The sequence below is a fragment of the Epinephelus lanceolatus genome, chromosome 20, assembly GCF_041903045.1.
Source record: "Epinephelus lanceolatus isolate andai-2023 chromosome 20, ASM4190304v1, whole genome shotgun sequence".
Taxonomy (NCBI): Eukaryota; Metazoa; Chordata; class Actinopteri; order Perciformes; family Serranidae; genus Epinephelus; species Epinephelus lanceolatus.
In genome coordinates this window covers 37,041,098-37,062,626 of record NC_135753.1, presented here as the reverse complement: position 1 = coordinate 37,062,626, position 21,529 = coordinate 37,041,098, and the positions used below count along the sequence as shown (strand labels likewise).

The 21,529-nt window shown below is 43.0% G+C and overlaps 1 protein-coding gene across 1 annotated transcript in view; it reads left to right on the top strand.

Annotated features, from left to right (window-relative positions):
* The window catches only part of reck (reversion-inducing-cysteine-rich protein with kazal motifs), a 109,565-nt gene that overhangs the window by 59,878 nt on the left and 28,158 nt on the right, over nt 1-21,529 (top strand). The window contains exons 15-19 of the mRNA XM_078162551.1: nt 6,164-6,286; nt 6,885-7,056; nt 10,252-10,441; nt 14,627-14,837; nt 14,979-15,052. Coding sequence (XP_078018677.1) covers nt 6,164-6,286; nt 6,885-7,056; nt 10,252-10,441; nt 14,627-14,837; nt 14,979-15,052 — 770 coding nt within the window. The remainder of the gene's footprint in view (nt 1-6,163; nt 6,287-6,884; nt 7,057-10,251; nt 10,442-14,626; nt 14,838-14,978; nt 15,053-21,529) is intronic.

Here is a 21,529-nt window from a genome sequence, read left to right as displayed (position 1 = left end):
TTAAACCATGAGCGCCATCTAGTGGGCTCAGAAAATAAAGACAATGCTTCATGAGGCTTCATTTGGCCATCACTAGTTCTGACATTCATTTAGATACCACTCAACACGCTCCATCCCCCCAACTGCTGTTGCAGACCAAGTACCCCCCCTCATGGCAACAGTACTCCCCGATGGCAGTGGCCCCCCAGCAGGATAATGCACCATGCTACACTGCAAACATCGCCCAGGAATGGCCCAAGGAATGTGACAAAGACCTCAGAGTGTCGACCTGGCTTCCAAATTCCCCAGATCCCAATCTGAATGAGCGTCTGTGGCATATGCCATTACCCCACCTCACAACCCACTGGACTAAAGGGATGTGCCGCCAACGCCTGGTGCCAGACACCGCAGGACACTCCCAGAGAACCTGTGTCCATGCCTCAACAAGTCATAGCAGGTACATCTGGGTTACCGGCACATCATAAGAATCCTTGAGCAGATTGGGACATGGGGTCGACACCTTGAGCTTTCTGTCACGCTCCACAGGACATTTCTAAACAGTTTTTGCAGTGTGGCATGGTGTATTATCCTGTTGGGGGGCCATTGCCATTGGGGAGCACTGTTGCCATGAGGGGGGGTACTTGGTCTGCAATGATGTTTGAGTGGGTGGAGCATGTCAGGTGGTATCCACATGAATGCCAGAAGAAAGGTTTCCCAGCAGAACTGGCATAAACTAACATTCATCAGTTTTCATTTCTTCATTTCTTCATTTCATTGCACCATGCGGCCCTGTGCTTTACAAAATGTATGCCTCTTTATTTTGAACGATTTTATAAGAGACTAGGGGTGTAAGTCACTGGTTTCATCACGATACGATATCAATTCTTTGGACAACAATACGATATTTGCCAATATTACAAAGTGTGCCTTGATACAATTTTGGTTTGATGTGATACAGGGGCCTTCGGTCAACATGAGACGATATTATGTGTCTGTTTAACTTTATCTGTTACAGAAGAATCTGCAAACCCTTTCTTTTTTACTTTTTGCTATAAAAGATAACCAATTTTGACTCAAACCATGATCTTTTTCATAAAACTTCAGGACTGTATAGATATTATACACTATATACTATATTTTGTTATTTTATTATAAGTGGTGTGACAGGGACAGGTAAATCAAAGGCCTGAAAGGAGGTAACTGATGCCGTTAACTCTTTGTCCTCTGTTGTAAGAACCATCCAAGAAGTTAAATGAAAATGGTTTGATTGGAAACTTGATGCAAAAAAACACAGTAGTACACACAATAAAACACAACGTCTGCAGGAGGCTCCTCCCAGTCTCTGTCAGGAATTATTCCTGATGGAGACAGCGACAAACCTTCACTGGAGCAGTCAACAGCAAACTCAGAAGGTACGGTGATATACGTGTTATATTAAGTGTTAAATCACTGTATGTCAGTAATAGCTCAGTGTTTGGTCAGTAATGTGGGTCTCACAGTGTCACCACCACAGAATATACATTTGTGGAGTTCTCTCTCCTGATTGATTCAAGTGGGAATGGGACATCGGAAATGTAGAAAACGTCCCGTTCACGTTTCATGAATGAGACCCAGTGTCTTTAGCTTTGGCCCAGATTTACAGTAAAATCAAGGTGATTACTTGGTGGCTTGATGATAACTCCAGTAAGACAGGAGTGAGTTTATCCCTGAACCATCACAGACTGATGAACATCAGCTATGCACTGAGAGGACTCACAATGCTGTATGAAGAATGGGACAGAAATGTGCAGCATTTTATATTAGCTGGGCTGAGTAAAGTGAGAAAAGCTATCCCTGTCTGAATACAAGTCATGTTTTCATAGAATAGAGTCGGCTCCTGGGTGATTTCTGACTTCTCCTGTGAGCTGTTTTTTTCAACATTACAGCGCAGTGATTTGTCAGTTGTTGGGACCATCACAGACACATAGAACAAGGGCTGAACATTTCTGCAGGGGAACCTATAGCCGTCAGCCAATGTCTGAAACACTCGCACTCATAATTTATAGCACCATACTCGTCTTTATTCGTCAGTTTCATTCACACTGCACTGCATCTCATTTCATCATGTGTAGCTGTCATCTGTGATCCCGCCACTGGGGGGCACCAAAGCAAAAACCTTTCAGAATCATACTCTCCAACATTTTGAAATCCATGAACATTCACTTAGCGGTGCCACATAATGAATGATCTTTTTGTTTACAAAGACAAATACATGCCACTCCTCTCTCCTCACCAGCCCACAGAGTTTGTTGCTCCTCCAGCTTTGTGCTTTTGTGTTTGTTTCTCTCGCTTGCACTCCAAAAGAGGGGCGAACTGCTGCGCGCTTAGTGGAGACAGATGTTTAGTTTGATTGGACACACACTGTTGTTTTGTGCGGAGCCAAACTCCATTCAAAAGTCAGGCAATTTAATGTGCCATTGTCTAACAGCAGGGACAGATACACCACAGAATATGACTTACCTTTTTCAGACTCCTCAAGAGACTTGTTTTTAATTCAGCAGGTTTATATTCTTGTTCGCAGAAGTTCTTAGCAGGTGAGAGAGTTTGCAATCGAAAGGTAGCCAAGAAATTTAAATGCCATGTCTTTGTCTAATCCTCTGAATTCAGACTTTTAGAACCGACAGTAAGGTAAGACGTTGTTTGAAGATCTTTGTGTATCATATTCCACCCAGACACCAGAGCAGGTGGTAGCCGATAGTGAGAGACAACAAAGGAAATGCTGCTTGGTGGAGGAGGTGTGTGCTGAAGTCTAGATCTTAATAATTCTTATCTGAGTAGAGATGTCTTGTTTTGGAATGCTAAGTCTCCTGTCTGTGCAACAAATTGACCTTTGGGTACTGATAAAGAAACCTTGAACCTTAACTGAAGATTAGTTCGTCAAACTACCAGATATCACATTGCCGAAAGACAACAGGCAACTAATGCTCCTCCTCACCCAGCTAACACTGTTAAACACAGTCACATGTTTGATTTGTTCATTTTGGATGACGTGCATTTTTTTTTTTTTTACACTTTTTTTTACATTTTTTTTTTTGGCTTGCTGAGTACTGCTCATTTAGGACACTGTTTAATAGTGATGGCCAAATGAAGCCTCATGAAGCATTTTCTTTATTCTATGAGCCCACTAGATGGCGCTTTCTGTTCAACAAAAGGTTGAAAGCACACTGAATTGCCATTCTTTGAGCCTCTCTCTTTTAAACAGGAGCGCCATCTAGTGGACTCAAAAAATAAAGAAAGTGCTTCATGAGGCTTCATTTGGCCGTCACTAGAAAGCACACTGAATTGCCATTGTTTGAGCCTCTCTCTTTAAACCATGAGCGCCATCTAGTGGGCTCAGAAAATAAAGACAGTGCTTCATGAGGCTTCATTTGGCCATCACTACTGTTTAACATTCACTCCGACCCACCTCTCAGCAGGATTCATTGTTTTCTATTTTACCACTGTGCGTCATTTTAAAGCTCTTTAAATTGGCTCTGTCTCACTTAAAAATAGATGTTAGTGAGTAAATCAAACTGAACATGTAAAACTGTAGAAGACATAAAATATCTGAAAAGTGAAAATGCTAACACTGTCTGAACGGGGCTTTGGTTGCCTTAATTCCTCTATTTCAGCATCAGCTTGACAAAAGCTCTTTAATGTGTATCAGCAGCTCTTCTGACAAAACTGAATTATAGAACATCCACAGATAAGAAAACAAGCGGCACATAAGCACGTAGCATTTTCATCTATTTTGAATATTTAAACGGCTTTATTGTTCACTGTGTAAGCAATAAAAATGTTTTGTGTGTGTCTGTGCGACAGCTTAACAGAGACAAAGCCCTTATTTACATTCCATTAGCCTAATGCATTTATTTGTTTTCTTCCTAATCACTTATTATTGTCCATTTTCATTTAAAACACATAAACTCAAACACTATGCAGTCGTCCTAATGACATATAGGAGTTTTAAAAAGTTAACTTTCTCTGCCCGAACATGAGAAATGAATGGAAAGTTGCTACGAATGTTCCTGAGGCCTATTCAGAATTTTAAATGGATGAATTTTTAATGTAATAGAAAAGAAGTGGAGCCAGCAGGGGAGTAATGGTGGTGATAAATCATTGCTCTCATGTAGGAACCAGTAGTGCTCTAGATGTGTCACATTCATGCTAAAATCCAACTCTGTCACTCTGGATGAGACGCCTCGAAGCTCTGAACACAAATAAACAACAAACAAACTCCATCACGACCCTACAACTGCTCTCCATCCCCCAGACACCGGTCCCGTCACAGATAACATAGCCTCTTTAGACACAGTAACAATCAGGCTAATCATTAGTGATGGCCAAATGAAGCCTCATGAAGCATTTTCTTTATTTTCTGAGCCCACTAGATGGCGCTTTTTGTTCAACAAAAGGTTGAAAGCACAGTAAATTGCCATTTTTTGAGCCTCTATCTTTAAACCATGAGCGCCATCTAGTGGGCTCAGAAAATAAAGACAGTGCTTCATGAGGCTTCATTTGGCCATCACTACTAATCAGTGCTTCTCTAAATGACAACTAAATGCATCAGAACAACAATTGAAGGTGAAATATTTTGCAAAATGCACCTTTTCATTGCTTTTCAGCATAAATATGTTTCCCTGGTGTGTCTAGAGACCACATATTGTATGTAATAACGGACATAGCTGCCATGACGTCATCTGTTGGTTTGTAAACTGATGTCTTAAAACCTCAAGTTTGACATTTTGAATTTGTGGATTTTGAAGTGATTATATTTGGATGAGAGGGTGAAGCTGTGGAAGAGCAAGGGGTGGATCTGACTCAGATTGTGGTGACACCTTGTAGACAGCCTGTCACTCAAAGTGGCTGCGCCCTTAATTATGTGTTACTTTGAAGGTGGATTTATACCTGTGTGTCAGGTCTATGCAGAGTCCACACTGTTGTGAGCATTTATACTTGTGCGGTGGTGTGTATGTGTCACTCTGCAGTTACACCTCCAAAACACTAGTTGGCAGTGGAGGTTTCTGTGAAGTGCTGTAAAGTTTAGTTGATTCAAAACACACATTAAACACACATTAACACTTGTCTTTATCTGGACACATTTTCCCCACAAATACAACATGCTAACGTTATTAGCACAAGCCTATGGCATTTTACATTGTATAAATTAGCCTAGCAGCTAGCGGACTTTTCCTCTACTCATATGAAGCCAGGGACAACAGCAACATTTAACAAAGGTAACATTATAAAATTCAGCTCCATTACAGCTCACAAGGTTCACTGACAAAACAACTGTCTGATACTAAACACGTTTTCCAAACAAATTCAAGACGCTATAAATTATATACTATACTGTATAAATTAGCCTAGCAACTAATGGAGGTTTCCTCTACTCATATGAAGCAAACAGGACATAATATGATATTTTGTGGAGGCTTCATTGTCTTCACAATTTATTGTTTCTTATCTGTGAAATTAAAGTAAATATTTCCACTGAGTGAAATGGTTTCAGCTCACAGACACACATGGTCTGCGTCGCTGCAACGAGTATTTCATTGAAATATAAATTCTGCTCGAGTCTTAATAAAATAAAAAATAGGTAAAAACATTTTCTGTACCAGGCTGTAAACATGTTTATTTCTGCTGTAAAATTGGGCATTTTAATGTGGGGGTCAGTGGGTATTGACTCACTCTTGGAACCAGCCTCTAGTGGCCATTAGAGGAACTGCAGTTTTTGTGCACTTGGGCGTTTCACTTCATTTTTAGACCCCAGAATCTTCTGCCTGCTAGAGACCCCCTAAGTATGAAAAAAGACCGTCCTCTGTCTTTATTTACTGGCAGATCGTAAACTTTACAAACTGACTCTCAAACAATAAATCCATGAAACCAATTTGTATCACAGTGCTTTCTCATTACATTTTCCCATATCACCATATCCCACTGCCTTTATGATAGAATTAACTTAAATAAGTGTCATGCTATGTACATCATGAGCATGAATCAAGCCTGAAAACAGAATAAAACCGTATCAAATACTCTGCACAGCAACAGAAATAGTCACATAACAAGTGAAGAGAGCAGGTATTTTGGAATTTAAATCATTACATCCTAAACATACAGTAACATGTTGTTCACATTTGCTGTGTGTGTGTGTTCTTACCACCAGGCCACGGGACGACTTTCAGCATGGACTGTCACACCTGCTCCTGCTTCGCTGGTGACGCCATCTGCTCTACGAGAGAATGTCTCAGCTTCGACAGCTTCAACGAGGACCACAAACACTTCACCGGTCTGTGTGTGTGTGTGTGTGTGTGTGTGTGTGTGTGTGTGTGTGTGTGTGTGCGCGTGTGTTTGTCAAATGCACAGTTTACTTGTACACTGACTCTCCTCAGTGAAACCAGTCATCATGATGAACTGAATGTCTGTTTGAACAGAGCCTCTCTATCTGTGGTTTCTGCTCACCTAGCATTAGCATTAGCATCAGCATCAACTCCCAATCACATTATCTGGGTGTTTGAGAAATTCGCACAGTTCGACTCGTAATAACATGTTTACATTTGTTTTAGTTGGACTAACACAATAAATCGATTTTCTGTCATGTAAACATACTGAAAGAAACACAGTTTACTGTCTCAGTTTAGCTTTAGAGAAGCTAAAAGGTCAGATACTGTTGTTATATTTCTTCAGTGAACATCCTCAGGAAGATTTCAATGGTTGACCGTCAGCATTAATCCTGGAACTGATTCATTCCTCCTGATAACAACATGATAGAAAGCCAAGTTTCTGCTTCCAGTCTAACTCTCATTACACTGTAAATGTATTCAGTCCATCACAGTGCCTTCATTACTTTCCTCCATTATACTTAAGTCTTCCCTGTCCTCCTGCAGGCCTTCCCTGTAGTTGTCCAGACCGCTTTGTCCCAGTGTGTGCCTCTAATGGGCGGACCTATCCCAGCGCCTGCGTGGCCCGCTGTATGGGTTTCAAGGACTATCAGTTTGTCTTCGGCCTGTGCCGCCTCAGTAACCCGTGCGCCAGCAAACCCTGCCAGAGAAACCAGAGGTAGGTTCAACTTAACTCCTCAACAGAAAGGGACTGTTCGCTATCTATCAGAGGAGGGGGGGTGACTGGGGTGTGTAACTGGGGAAAATACATGACCCTCCCACCACCATAGATCACCATATTTTTTTTTATATCTACGCCACATGAAGGTAATTCAATGAGCAAGCAGCACCCTCTAAAAGCATCTCAGAGCATCGTTCAACTTAGGTAATCTCTATTTTCACAGTCAGGCTGTGATAAACGGTGTAATTTAGATTTTTTTCAAAAGAAAACATGCCTTTCAAACCAGCCGCTGGGTTCTGGGGTTCAGAGAGTATTTGAAATCAATACAAAATACAACCATTTAAAATTGCACATCCCTACTTTGAGCCAAAAATTGCACCACCCCCTCCCCTCGCTTAAATAATGAAAAGTCCCTAAAAAAAGTCATTACAGCATTTTCCCTCCCTTTCCTCTTCACTCTCTCCTTCCATCTGTCTCTCTGAGCAGCTGAGATGTTGTTTCAGGTGGCTGTGGCTGTGATGAGCGGGGTTAACTCACCCCGAGGCTTTTATCAGCGTGGGGTTTGTTACTCCATTTCATTCACAGATCATCATCGTCCCCCACCCCCACGCTCCACCCGTGAGCTTTGACCCCTTACCCACAGTTTAAATGCTGTTTTGGAAGATTTCCACCCCGACCCAAATACAAATCCAAGAAAGCTGAGAGCAAATATATTTTCAGCCCTGTCAACATGTAAAATGATATTCAAACACCAACAGCAATTTAAGCGTTCTGATTATTCTCTGCTCAGCTCAACTACAGAGGCCTTTTCACTGTTATGATGTGAATTTGTCACATAGACTAGGCTGTGTTTAAAGACTGCTGTTGGAAAAAAAAGGATAAAAATTCAAGATGAAAACGATGAATGACATAGAAATCAGAAATATACATGTCACAATCTCTGTGATTGAATTTATTTTCATGACTATGTTTTATTGTAATTTAAGATAGAATTAGTAAGACGTCTTTCTGTTTTTTGATCCATTATAGTTTGCTGTCAGTGCAAACTCAGTACTTCATTATATTTCCTCATTGTCTGGACAAATACGGTATAATATATATGTCCATCCATCCATCCATTTTCAACCGCTTATCCGAAGCTGGGTTGCAGGCGCAGCAGGCCAAGCAAAGCACCCCAGACGTCCCTCTCCCCAGCAACACTTTCCAGCTCCTCCTGGAGGACCCCGAGGTGTTCCCAGGCCAGATGAGATATATAATCTCTCCAGTGTGTTCTGGGTCTGCCCTGAGGCCTCCTACCAGTGGGACATGCCCGGAACACCTCTAACTGGAGGCGCCCAGCAGAATCCTGATCTGCCCGAGCCACTTCAACTGACCCCTTTTGACGTGAAGGAGCAGTGGCTCTACTCAGAGCTCCCTCTGGATGTCTGAGCTCCTCCCCCTATCTCTAAGGCTGAGCCCAGACACCCCCATTTTGGCCGCTTGTATCAGCGATCTCATTCTTTCGGTCACTACCCAAAGCTCATGACTATAGGTGAGGGCTGGGACGTAGATGGTAGTGATGGCCAAATGAAGCCTCATGAAGCATTTTCTTTATTTTCTGAGACCACTAACGCAACACGCAATACAGTGTTCTTTCAACCTTTTGTTGAACAAAAAGCGCCATCTAGTGGGCTCATAAAATAAAGAAAATGCTTCATGAGGCTTCATTTGGCCATCACTAATAGATGGCCCAGTAAATCGAAAGCTTTGCCTTCCAGCTCAGCTCCCTCCTCAACACAATAGTCCAGCACAGCGCCCGCGTCACTGCAGACATCACACCAACCTGCCAATCCATCTCACGCTCCATTCTGCCCTCACTCGTGTACAAGATACGAGATACTTGAAGTTCTTTGTAACTCACTCCCAACACAGAGGGGGCAGCCCACTGTTTTCCAGCAGAGAACCATGGCCTCAGACTTAGAGGTGTATATGCAGCACTAATTCTATCAGTACATAAACAAAGACATGTCATACATGCTGATTGGGCGACTGTCAATAAAACTCAGAACTTCCTGCACTGATGTTTCAAATTAAAAGCCTTCGAGCTTCCGCTCTACCTCAAAGGGCACAATCCCTCGCACTGCTGGTTGTCTATTAAAAGTACCCCATGTACCCGAAACTAGAAACAGCGGGCTTGGCCGACAAAAGTCTCTAGTCCATCTCCTTTGTGGGCCCGACAATGTGCTGCTTCCACATCGTCGGGCCCACAAAGGAGATGGACTAGAGACAGCATTAGTGATGGCCAAATGAAGCCTCATGAAGCATTTTCTTTATTTTCTGAGCCCACTAGATGGCGCTTTTTGTTCAACAAAAGGTTGAAAGCACACTGAAATGCCATTCTTTGAGCCACTCTCTGTAAACCATGAGCGCCAGAAAATAAAGAAAATGCTTCATGAGGCTTCATTTGGCCATCACTAGTCATAGAGATCCACGTTTAACAACAGCTGTTGTTGTTAAACGTCTATATCGTGACTTCATTCTCTGCTCAGGACACCATTACACCGCTATGTCGGGGCTCAGGGGGTAAAACACGTTGTCCACTGATCAGAAGATCAGCGGTTGATCCTCGGCTCCTCAACATGTCAAGAGATGTCCTTAGGCAAGATACTGAACTCCAAATTGCTCCTGATGGCTGCCATCGGTGTGGGGTTGTTTAACTGAGTTGCAGATGGCACCTTGTGTGGTAGCCTCAGCCACCAGTGTGTGATGGTGAATGTGACATGTCGTGTAGAAGCGCTTTGATTGGTCAGAAGACTGGAAAGGTGCTATACAGATGAGCAGATAGTGGTTTGCTGCTTTATTAATGCTCTGAATGTCGCATTCAGAACCTTTAGCGCGCACACTCTAAAGAGTCGAGGTGTGTGTGTGTGTGTGTGTGTGTGTGTGGAGACTTGATGGTTGCCATGGTGATAGAGCAGGGTTTCCATGTGTGTTTGGAGGGAAGCAGTTTTCTCCTGTTGCTTTGCTTTTATTGTACCTGTTTTTCCTTCAAAATATAATCCTGAGTGTGTTGTTTACCTCCTCACTGTGTGAATGTGAACTGAATGCACATACAGTTCTGGGTCTGGGGCTTCTCACCCTGTCTCCTCACGTAAGGAAAGAGGGCAGCACTGTATGGATGAATATATAAAGACATATTGTGTGTGTTTCCAGGTGCATCCCAAAGTATCGCGTGTGTCTGAGTGACTCGTCAGACTGCCTGCAGTACGAGTGTGTTGGCCGGCCGGCAGCCTGCGATAAGAACAGCGTGGAGCCGGTGTGTGATACCGACGGCCTCGTCCACCCCAGTCTGTGCCAGCTGCAGCAGGCTGGGAAAACCATGGCGTACATGGGCCACTGCCAGGTAGGTTACGCCGGAGACTGCTGTCTTCAGCTTGAGAAACACTCGGCGCTGATCTTACTATAGCTTATGCTATGTGTTTTTTTATGCACCTATGCAGTGCAGACCTGGGAGCAAAATCATGAGCAGCTGTACGTGTTGTTGAGGCACTCAGTGGAGTGCACTCCTTCAAGGTTTAGGTATCCTTTCAGTCAGCTGTTACCTTCAGAGTCGACACAGCGTGAGGTAGAGGACAGAGTGGAGACAGAAGGACAGCAAACATATTAACCTGATGGTGCCACTAATAGGAAAAGTTTTAAATCAGATCAGTAGCTATATTCTTGTGTTGAGTGTGACTGTGCAGAGGAATGATGATGGTCACTTTGCCAGATGACCTTCTGGTCAGTGGGATCGTGGCTGGCCTTTAGCTCCCAAATGTATCAGACTGAAAAAGGCAACATTTTGACCCTATTTGATTATTCTTGAATTATGTACCGAGTCCTATCATGAATTTTAAATATAATGTCAACATGATGTCATCGATTGGTTCAGTCAGATACATTTTTAGGGTGCCAAAATCCAGCAAGTCATTCAGTCTGTTTACATGCACAGTTAAAGTGATAGTTCAGGTTTTTGGACATGAAGTTGTGTGAAACGCTGACCATCTGTAGCTCTGGTGTGACGGTGTCACTACTCTCAACGAGCCTCCTGCTCTGAGAAATGGCCCGTAGCTTACCGGAGAAAAAGTAGTTCTGAAGATGTACGGGGGACGCGTAACCAAAAGGTTTTAAACTACAAAAAAGACAGAAATCAATTAGACAGTTCATCACCACGCCGTGCAGGTGCACAGGATAGCAACGGCTAACGAAAACTTCATCGGCTGTTTCCAACAGAGAACCAGTAGGCTATTATTAGTGAGGAAGAAGATGTACTAGCCCTGTATATACCTACTACTACAGCGCCAACACCGGCTCAGGCTCACGACACACCCTCGTCAGCTGCTGTAGGTAAACACAGGAATAGGAAGTTTTCATTAGCCGTTGCTATCCTGCGCACCTGCATGGCGTGGTGATGAACTGTCTTATTGATTTCTGTTGCCGTGCTGTCTTGTGGGCCTGCACGGCGGAGTGATACTGGCCAGAAAATAGTCCCAATTGATAGCAAGGTCTGACGTAATGCAGGGATGTTTTAAAATTATTGAAATAGTCTAACAAAACACATGCATACTTTTTTGTAGCTTAAAACCTTTTGGTTACGTGTCCCCCGTACATCTTCAGAACTACTTTTTCTCCGGTAAGCTACGGGCCATTTTTTACAGGCTCGTTGAGAGTAGTGACACTGTCACACCAGAGCTACAGATGGTCAGCGTTTCACACAACTTCATGTCCAAAAACCTGAACTATCACTTTAAGCGAAGCTGCGGTTACAGTTCAACGAGGACATTTAACTGGCCTACTGTCCTTGTCCCAGTATACAAGCACGGGAGGGGAATCCATTTATTGACCCAAGTATGTGCGACTCCTCTACGATAGGTGGAGATATGCCCCCTTTCAGCTTGTTAGTATTGGACCTTTTTCCTGTTGACCTATTACGTCACAGACCAAACAATGGACAAACAAGTTAGCTATGGTTAGCTAGCTGCTAACTGGTACCATGGTGGACAACTTTACAGCTCTGTAAATTTCATCCGTCCAAAAAGTCACGGCTCTGGATGTAGATTTCTCCATGTTGTTACCGGCTTCTTCTTCTCTTACACATTTAATGCTTCCGACTTCTGGGTTAAAGCCCGGGGCAGAAACTGTGGAGCATGCTCAGAGCGGCTCACATGAGTCACATTATCTGGGTGTGTTAGTCGGACTTTGAGAAATACGATCTGGTCAAACTAATATGTTTACATGTATTTTAAAAGTCCAGTTTTAGTCGAGCTAACACAATAAATCGATTTTCACTAATGTCATATAAACTGACTGCATATAGGATGGGCCGTGCGCACAACTACTTCTCTCATCTTCACAACGACAGCTATATTACTGTGTTATTTAAAATAGTAATCCAGCGTTCTTAATATTACACTTATATAAAGTTGGGAGATTTGCAAAGGACAAAAAGAAAAAAAAGAAAAATACTGGGTCCTACATTTCCCATGAATGAAAATTCCAATGGTTTCAACGGTTGTCTATGAACCCTGCCCCAAACTCCTGAGCTTTTCTAAATGGAACAAATTTTCTTCCTATTTTAAAAATAAGATTATGACCTTTAGAATAAATATTACTCAGAAAAGGCTGGACAATGTACCACTGAGTTTTATCCCAAAACCTGAATGCACCATGCATTTTGTTTTTTATATCAGTGGACTTGAAAATGATAAAGAAAAAAACACTGGTTTTCAACAGTTTTGTGTAATAATTAACGATAATGAATCACTCAGTGTTCACAGGCACTTTTCCTACAGCTTTCTAAAACTGCCTTAATTAAATCGCTGCTTAAAAAAGACAATACAGATTGTTCTGTCATCTCTAATTACAGACCAATCTGCAACCTGCCTTCTCTGACAAATATTTTAGAGAAAACAGTTTTTAAGGAGTAACTGGAGCCCAAGATTTTGACCAAACTGCTGCCCTCCCTGCCTTAGGCTTTCCATGTAGGGCAGGTAAGTTTGCTTTCTCTGCCTTAAGGCTTTCCACGCAGGCGCATGGAAGGGCAGAGAGGTGTCCACTCTCCGCCTTGGGGTTTCTGCGTCGGCTCTGGAAAGGCAGAGAGGCCCCAGAACAGAGCCATGCCGCCAAATTTGATACTGCAAATGGAAATAAAGTTTTCATTGACTTAAGTTCAGTTATAGCTAGTGATGGCCAAATGAAGCCTCATGAAGCATTTCTTTATTTTATGAGCCCACTAGATGGCACTTTTTGTTTACCAAAAGGTTGAAAGCACACTGAATTGCCATTCTTTGAGCCTCTCTCTTTAAACCATGTGCGCCATCTAGTTGGCTCAGAAAATAAAGAAAATGCTTCATGAGGCTTCATTTGGCCATCACTAATTACAGCCTAACGTTGGCTTTTTACCTCTGGCGATTGAATGTAAGCTTCAAAAATCATAAATGACGACGACGTGGTGTTAATTTGTGAAGGTTATCTTACTGAACAAGAGGTTTAAGTATCAAAAATGTTTGTTTGCCACAGAGTTTATTTTCTGCACTAATCCTCAATCCAATTAAAAAAAAAAACATTGGATATTTGATGAGGAAACCAGGATGATGGTATTGTCCGTGTCTTGAGCAGTCTGTAGACTGTAGGATGCTGTAACTGACCAATCAGAGTCAAGTATTCAACAAAGCTGTGCTGTCGTATTGATATAAAATGTACTCATCACATTCATTTGCACGTCTGGAGTTGCTTCAGAATGCTGCGGCACAGCTACTAACCGGAACCCGCAAGTATGACCATATCACTCCAATTCTGGCCTCTCTCCACTGGCTCCCTGTTGGCTTCAGAATTGAATTCAAAATCTTATTGTTCGCTTTCAAATCGATACGTGGTCTGGCGCCTCAGTACCTCTGTGACATTATTCATGCTAAGACTCCCCTAAGGTCACTGCGCTCCTCTGACCAGCTGCAACTTGAGGTCCCTATGACAAAATTGAAAACCAGAGGGGACCGTGCTTTTTCGGTTGCAGCACCTAAATTTTGGAATGCACTTTCATCCCATGTCAGATTGGCCCCCACCCTTGAATCTTTTAAATCTCGTCTAAAAACCCACCTTTACACCTTGGCTTTTAATTCAAACTGAGAGTTTTGTGGTTTTTTCCCCAGTCTTTTCTGGCTGTTGATGAGATGCTTGTTTCTTTGTTTCTGCGTTTATGTTTTTAGCTATTTTGGGCACTTATTTTGTTCTGTACAGCACTTTGGTAATCCCTGTGATTTGTAAAATGTGCTATATAAATAAAGTGGATTGGATTCATGCTCCTCAGAAGATAAATCCTTGGTTGTTTGCACACATTTATTTTGAGTGCTTGATTTTTTTGCCACCACTCCAGACCAGAATGTTAACAGTTGTAACCTTTGCGCTTCGTAAGCAAAATTGTATGGTCTTGGTTTTATCCAGTGCTTTTTGAACGGACTTGTACCCTGGAGGAGCTGTTAGTAACTCTTGAGAATTTCAGTTCTGATTTTGATGTCTTCCAATACATGTGCTTGGTGTGATCTGTTGTCAGGACGCCTGTAGGAAGCCTCAGCAAGTGTGTGGCCATAACGGTGAGACATACAACACAGTGTGTGACGCCTTCTCTGACCGCGTGGCTGTGGACTACGAGGGCCCCTGCCACGCTGTAGGGGCCGTATCTGATGTGGCCCCCGAGTCTGCGTGCAGTGTGATTCCCTGTCCACCTCTGTCCGCTCCAGGCTGCCAGCCTGTCATTCCACCTGGTGAGTGACAAAGATCAGCATGTTTGCAGCGAGCGTCTGACAGTGTTCACCTCACTTGATGGCCTTTCCTCAGGACATGAAGGCAGCATTAGTTTGTGGAGGTTGTACTGAAATAATCCATGACCTCTGACCTCTTTCCAGGAGCCTGTTGTCCGATCTGTGCCAGCATGCTGCAGATCCTCTGGAACAAAGAGCAGATGAACACTTTCTCCAAGGTACCAGTGTGTCACAGTTCACCTTATTTATGTAACAAAGCTGCCACTTGTACACAAATAATTCATGTGCCGATGTTGGACAAACTGAGGTGATGTTCTGTGTCTGGATGCTGCTGTGGGTATCAGGCGTAATTACACATTTTGACCACTTGGGCGAGCTATAAATCCAAAAAGTCCTAAACAGCAGCGACATGCAGACTGCACAGACACCACTCTCAGAACAACACAGTGCTGTTACTGTGAGGCAGACGTCATTTTTTACTGTCAGTACTTTTCAATATCATGTTTCACCTGTTTCCCCCACGTGTCCATAAAATCACACACACTTTTCACTTTGAAAACAAGTCTACTGTAGTAGAGTAAAAGTAGTGTCTGTCAAAGTGGTTTAGTCCTGCCTTGACCCGAACTGTACGCTGTGGGTGCTCTGGTCAGGTCTGACAGTCTTCCACACACCATGGGCCTGTTTCAGAGAGCAGCTTTAACAAACTCTGAGTCTAATCCTGAACTCTGAGTTCATGAACCTTGAGATGGAAAACTGTGAGTTATCTGTTCCAGATCAGCTGATCAGAGAATGTGCACTCTAAATTAAGCTCGTGCATGGTGAATGGGAAAAGCCATCATCAATGGCGCTCCGATATTATGATTCACCATGGCAACAGGTACAAAAAAGGCAGAGCCTCCATTTGTCCAGTGGACAAAGAGATATTAATGTATGTGTACCCAGAGTGTGCACCTTTATTTAAAGACTAAAACCTGATGCAGAGCGGGGAAAGTGTCGATAAGTTAACACAAGTTAATTCATCATGAAGCTGTAGTGGGGACAAACACAGGAGCCGACAACTGAAGATGAAAAATATAGCTGAAGATTTAAAATATATATATTTATATCAAAGACAGAGACATGATTGTAAGCTCACAGTCTGATCCAGTAATTACATGGATGGTAATTTCCACTTAAAAAGGCGTGGAGGTTAAAAATACAGCAGATTTCAAATTTTAGACATCTGTTTGAATCTTTGGCCCCACGGTGTTCAGTGGCTTCATTTCAGCTACTTTAACAGATGTTGTCAATTTAAACACAGCGACTAAAGATTCTGTTAAAACACGTTCAGACTGGACACAGTCTATTTAAAAACTCACTGTCATTCTGCAGCTGCACCACCATCCTGCTCACTAAGAAATATTCACATATAACCTGGGTGTACAATAGTGTTGCATTGTATGGAAAAGGGATACTTCAGCTGCCAGCATCTAGTTTAACAGAGGAATTTAAATGTACCAAGGTCAGGACAGAGCTGTTGTTATCTGGGAGTAAGGACGTGGTAGTTAGGAGTGTGGTTCCAAATCCAACCAAGGGGAGGAAGTGGAACCCAAGATCAGCAGTTCAGGAGGCAGAGGCAGCTCTCAGGCATTCAGAGATTTTAGGTAATGTTCAGTTTGGCCGGGGAGGCCTGGGGCTTGGCTCAGGTAAACCGGTATGGAATAAAGCAGGTCTCAAAGATAAAAGAAAGCTGGTTGTAGAACAGATACGTAGACAGGAAGAGATGCTAAGGGGTGCAAAGGTAGTGGCCCAGGTTAAACAGGGACAGTGGTTGAATTGGGAAAGTGTAGAGAAGAGGAAGCTCAGTTGGAGGGACCTGTGGAGTATGGAGGAGAATCGTATTAGATTCCTGGTAGGGGCTACATACGATGTGTTACCAACCTCCCAGAACCTAAAACTGTGGGTAAATGAGGACCCATCATGCCCATTGTGTTCAGGTACTGCAACCTTAAAGCATATTTTGTCAGGCTGTAAAGTTAGCTTGTCACAAGGCCGATATACATGGCGACATAATCAGGTGTTGAAATGTTTAGCTGCAGGCATCGAAGGGAAACGAAGACAGGTGAATTCAGAAGGTGTTAAGGATAGGAGTTTAGTAATTCAGTTTGTCCGTGAGGGAGAGAAACGCAGACGAGATAAGTTAGTGAGGAGGAAAGGGTGTGGCCACCTAGAAGGTGCTTGTGATTGGGAAATGCAAGTAGATTTAGGGGGAAAGCTTGTTGTTCCTCAGGAAATAGTCTGTACCAGGCAGAGGCCTGACTTAGTGTTGTGGTCAGTGAGTCAACAGATAGTTTATTTCATTGAGCTGACAGTTCCTTGGGAAGACTCAGTGGAAGAAGCCTATGAAAGAAAAAAGCTTAGATATGCAGACTTAGGAGCAGAAGCTGAGCAGCGAGGATGGAAGACTAGGATTTGTCCAGTGGAAGTGGGGTGTAGGGGATTCATAGCAAGATCAGCTGTCTCGCTCCTGGGGGAACTCGGAGTGCGGGGACAGAGCTTGAGGAAGACAGTGAGGGAAATGTCAGATGAAGCAATTAAATGTAGCCAGTTTATCTATAAGAGAAGAAGTAATGTCAGTTGGGGGCCAGCAGGGGGAACTACTAAACAGGGCACATAACTCCTTAAGATCAGGTGGAGAGATCCACTTCCTCTCAGGAGGAAATCCAGGAAGAGGAAGTATTTAAGTGTGGGAGTGGCCTATTTGAATCCATTTTGTTTGAGGCCATGCGGCAAGGTGAGTGTGCTTGCTGATCCTGTAAGTTCATTTAGCTCCTTTAACTTTAGCTTATATTGTAGTTATGCTATGTAGCGTGTGAGATAGAGTATGGTGAATGTGCTAGGAAAGGTAGTATCAGCCCTGCTTCTACCTAGAGCTCGCATGTACGGAGCCTGGGTTTGGTTGAAGATGGCAGTGCTGTTTGGGCTGAGAAAGCCATGTGTAAGTAAGGTAAAGGAGGTTATTGGGTTGGTGCGGGGAGGGGAGCAGTGAGACCTGGCATTAGGGGAGTGTCTCTGGGACGCCAGAGATCACTGTCTAGCCTCCTGGAGGTGTCGTGGGACCAACTAGACGAAACACTGGTGAAAGGAGGTTCCCACCCGATGACCCCAAAGTTCATGCTAGTTATCACTGCTCACTGGTTTGTATAGTTAAGCCTTGCCATATTAGCTTATCATAGGGCTTAGGTTTTTCACTGAGTGTTGACCCTTTCTCTAGAGCACAAGCTTCTTGTGTTTTATTTGAATGGGCAACACTGATTGAAACCATACAAATAAAATGTTATTTTTCAAATTGTTTTATTTCTTTGATTTAAACTGAGATTACACATTATGTGCAATAAACATGTTAGTTGAACTGCTCTAACAGACTGACAGCTGTCTCGTGTAAAGAGTCACAGTGTTACCAACATATATATGTATATATAAAAAAAAAAAAACAGAACAGAACGTCCACTCAGGCTATAGCGTCACATATCATCCCATGGTTAGTGACGGCCAAATGAAGCCTCATGAAGCATTTTCTTTATTTTCTGAGCCCACTAGATGGCGCTTTTTGTTCAACAAAAGGTTGAAAGCACACTGAATTGCCATTCTTTGAGCCTCTCTCTTTAAACCATGAGTGCCATCTAGTGGGCTCAGAAAATAAAGAAAATGCTTCATGAGGCTTCATTTGGCCATCACTTCCCATGATGACGTCACATGATCAAACAGAGCCTTATCATCATTGTATATCTGTATATGACAAAAAACACCAAAGAAAATAAATAAAGGTTCATTTAATGTTGTAATTTCAATAGTTATTTATAGTATATGTAGAATCAGCATATAATGTTGTTATAGTTGCACTGCAAATTATTTCTAGAAAGTTATAACATGTAGCTGTAATATTTCACAATGGATTACATTATTATCACCTTCTGGGCCACAACTGTAAAATAGTTTTACAGAAGTATTCTGCTAAATCACAATAATAAATGGAGCTTAAATTTACAGAGTTGGTTACCATGGTAACTGAGCCAGAGTTTAAGTTACCCCCATCTTAGGGTTAACTAGCTCAGAGTTTTCACCATAGCTGCTTTCTGAAACAGGCCCCAATAAAACAGACACTTCAGCGGGTTTGAGGGAAATATACTTTTTACACACAGTCATCTAACAACTGTCGTTACTAGTTACTGCGCAGATTTTACAGATAGAAATCCGATGATTCTTATGGAAAACAGTATGTTGTTATTCTTTACAAAAACTCATTCTCATTCTGATCTTGTCACATATCAACGTTTGGTCATGGACTCTCCATGTTGAGATACGACGTCCAAGGTACCCTGGGTGTGTTGGTTGTTGACATTCTGGGACGCCATGTCAGCTTAAGCCTGTTACATGCATTGTCTGTTTTCAACAACCCGGTCTCACTCCAAAGGCAGTGACCTCCAGCATCAGACACCGACGACATAAGCTGTCCTTTCACATTGGCGTGATACATGGCTGGTCGCTGTTACTGTTTAATGGCGCCTAGTGGTGTCAGGGGGAGACGCAGCAGGACAACAACAGAAGTTAAGGGAGCAGAAGTCCAAATGGGGTTGGTGGGAGGGGTGGTGGATGGGTCCAACAACCATCGAATTTTACCCAGGAGGCCGGTGTTTGCTTTCAGCTAAACCCTGTTCTTTTTTCCTAAACCCAACCATGTGTGTTTGTTGTTGAAGGAAGAAAACATCTATTCGTAGTGTTGTACTGATGTAGTGCTTTTATTTTGAAAGAGACTGTATGCAAACTGTACATTTCCTGTGGAAACAGAAGTGTATTTTGAAAACAGACAATGCATGTAACAGGCTGAAGTTGACATGGCGTCCCAGAACGTCAACAACCAACACACCCAGGGTACCTTGGACGTCATATGTGGACGTGGAAAGTCCATGACCAAACGTGGACATGTGACGAGGTCACAGTGACGATGGGTTGAAATAAATGCACTATGTCCTTGAATTGACAGTTTTTTCCACCAGCAACACACGCACATGGTTGGGTTCCGGTCAGGGCTCTTTGACACATTTGCAACCTGAAAAGTAAATTCTAATAATCTAATATTTCCCTCTTAAAAGCAAAGATTAGAGAAAAGTCCAAAAGATAAATTCTGTAGCAGAACTTTCTCCTTCTTTGCTCTGCTGTTAGTCATCTGATGACCCCCCCTGAACTCTATATACGGTGGTTAGTTCGACAGACAAGCCCACATAATAACAAGATAAAGAGTTAAGTAGAGGTTGTCAGACAGGTGACATGTTGCTCAGTATCTTCAGGTGCCCTCACTCTACAGCACATGTATGACATCATATTGTTTGCTGCCAGTTTCTTCCATAGGAAAATCCCAGAAGTAAATTAACACATTAATCAGAAGTTGTTACTTCCTTCCACCTTTGGCCACAGCGCTCTCATACATGCCTCCTCTGAGCCTCCCCAGTGTGTGTGTGTGTGTGTGTGTGTGTGTGTGTGCCCAGCCTGTTGAGCAGCAGTAAAGCCTGAAGCCTGCTGATGCCTAAACGCTGACATGTTAGCTGCTAATAAGTCCCACCGGCGTCTCATTCCGATCAGCTTAATTATACAACAAAGCCCCTTTGGCTGTCAGTCAACTTGGCTGTAATCCCCAGCACAAGCACATCATAGTAAGACTCAGCATTAAGCCCATTAATACCAAACACAAGCAGAGCTGATTTGATCTGCAGCTGCGAAGATACATGAGAATATGAGTGTAACTGTGCTGCTGCACTACAGCCACAGCTCAGCCTGCTGAGAGCTCCTCTGCAGTGTTTGTTTAGGCTGCTTTACAACACCAGGTCACTCATTTATCTGTCAGGTGTTAACTTTACTAACTTTATTTATTCATAGAATAAAACTAGGATCAGAGGAGCTCACACACATCCAGGTGTTTTACTGTAAAGCCTTTAGTGTCCTCAGAGGGAGCTGTGTGAACTCTAATTAATCTTCCAAGTGATGTCACTTTAAGTCGCGGACATACTTTCCGTTTTGAACGTTCATGGACAGCGGTGGCAGATGCGCAGGTGGTACATATAGTACAATCAGTGGTACGCGTCAGTGCCCAGCACGAAATGGGAGGACTGGGAGGTGATCTCACGGCCCTCCCACTGCCAACATCGAGTAAAGGCCCATTTATGCTCAACGTTAAATACGGATCCGGATACGGACGGAGCCTTCTGCCCGTTTCCATAAAGCTTACGGATACGGGCCAAACGGAGCAGTACCACCGGGAACCGTGGGGGCAGTGTTGCTGTCACTACCCGATACGTAGCTCTAGTGAGACACAAGAAGAAATAACAATTCAATTTCTCTCATCGGCAGTACTAGAGAAAAGAATTCTCCGTCCTCCAGTCGCGATGTATTTAACGGCCTCACCAACCACCGCCTCCACAGCGCTGCCTCTGTTTTTGTCTTTTATGCAAGAGGTAGGTACATTATCAATATCTCCTCCAAAGTCGCCATGTTTGTTTTTGAGTTTGTTGTTGTCATAAACTTTTGACTCTGGGCTGCCCCCTGGTGGATATATTGGTTAACATCCATGCCAACGTAAAGGACGCATGGAAGTATGTGGGCAGTGACGGTAACATCGTTTGAAACGGACGTATACATTTTTGTACGTAAAGGGAGCATAA